The following is a 1,069-nucleotide window of genomic DNA, read 5'->3' as shown; positions in this document are numbered from 1 at the left end:
CAGCAACAACAACAACAACAACAACAACAACAACAACAACAACAGCAGCATCAACAGCAACAACAACAACAACAACAGCAGCATCAACAGCAACAACAACAACAACAGCAGCATCAACAGCAACAACAACAACAACAGCAGCATCAACAGCAACAACAACAACAACAACAACAACAACAACAAAATCAGCAACATCATCACCCCCGCCTCTTACTCATGATTGTAGTCGAATAGGATTCCACCGAAGCCGTGACTAACAGCGTCATTGATATACGTTGGGTTATCATCGATCAGTAAGCTAGCACCAATATCCTATCAATATAAATCAACATAACCAAACAGGCCAACCAACTTACTTTGCACATGTCTGCCTTGGAGATCTGCTTGCCAGACAGGCCGAAGTGATTACCTAGATGGACCCTGCTGGAGGGGATACCAAAGTTCTTGAAAATCCAGTCGTAAGTGTCTTGTCGAATTTGCTAAGAAAAGCGCCGTTGATGGTGTCAGTGGTAAAACCACGACTCACATCTTGTCGGGAAGTAACTATATGGGCATCAGCGAATTTTCCGATTTTCCTTATGTACTCCTGAGCACCGGGAACGAGAGGAATGCCGGCCTTGAACTCAGGAGACTCGTGAAAGACGTAGCACTTCTCCATAGCCTCCTTCGCTGTACCTGACAGCCACGGCAGACCTTCACTCGACCGAGTCACCAACTGGTCGTTCGAGCGCACGTCTTTCCACGGAGAAATCACTATTGCGGACCCAGAACTAACGATAGTCGAATAAGCCATCTTTAATGGTACGTATAATACGAGTAGTAGTACCTCCCTGAACTTCCCAGAAACGATACGTGAAGAAGTCGGAGACCTTCAAGTGTGTGCCGTAAACTCTATTGTGCCACTTTGAGTAAGTGGCCAGGTATTGGCCAAGGACCTCATCAAGGTCGCAGGCTACTACAGGCCGCTGACTAGCAGTAACAGCAGAGTTGGAGTTACGTAAAGTACTACCTCCTGCCATAGGTGAAATAGGAGTGAAATGAAATATCTTTCTAGAGATATGATGTTTGA

General features: G+C 45.7%; 1 protein-coding gene across 1 annotated transcript; it reads right to left on the bottom strand.

The window, feature by feature from the left end:
- Window positions 1-209: 209 nt before the first annotated feature.
- Pmar_PMAR013777 (conserved hypothetical protein) lies at window positions 210-1,056 on the bottom strand. The gene is made up of 4 exons (XM_002778814.1): window positions 827-1,056; window positions 527-675; window positions 357-479; window positions 210-312 (listed from the first exon to the last, which is right to left on the bottom strand). Exons 1-4 carry the CDS (start codon window positions 1,017-1,019, stop codon window positions 211-213), a joined length of 567 nt encoding a protein of 188 aa, XP_002778860.1. The 5' UTR covers window positions 1,020-1,056; the 3' UTR covers window position 210.
- Between the last annotated feature and the right edge of the window lie 13 nt (window positions 1,057-1,069).

This window comes from Perkinsus marinus, assembly GCF_000006405.1.
Source record: "Perkinsus marinus ATCC 50983 genomic scaffold scf_1104296948138, whole genome shotgun sequence".
NCBI lineage: Eukaryota > Perkinsozoa > Perkinsida > Perkinsidae > Perkinsus > Perkinsus marinus.
Note: the sequence above shows the minus strand (reverse complement) of the source record. Positions and strands in the feature narration are given on the sequence as shown.

What these genes read in the sequence shown, in the direction of transcription:
- Pmar_PMAR013777 (XM_002778814.1), bottom strand. Translation starts at nt 1,019, where the DNA reads ATGGCAGGAGGTAGTACTTTACGTAACTCCAACTCTGCTGTTACTGCT. An exon ending in TTTCTGGGAAGTTCAGGGAG is followed by an intron (nt 676 to 826) that starts GTACTACTACTC and finishes CGTGGCTGTCAG; the next exon opens with GTACAGCGAAGGAGGCTATG. An exon ending in TAGTTACTTCCCGACAAGAT is followed by an intron (nt 480 to 526) that starts GTGAGTCGTGGT and finishes CGCTTTTCTTAG; the next exon opens with CAAATTCGACAAGACACTTA.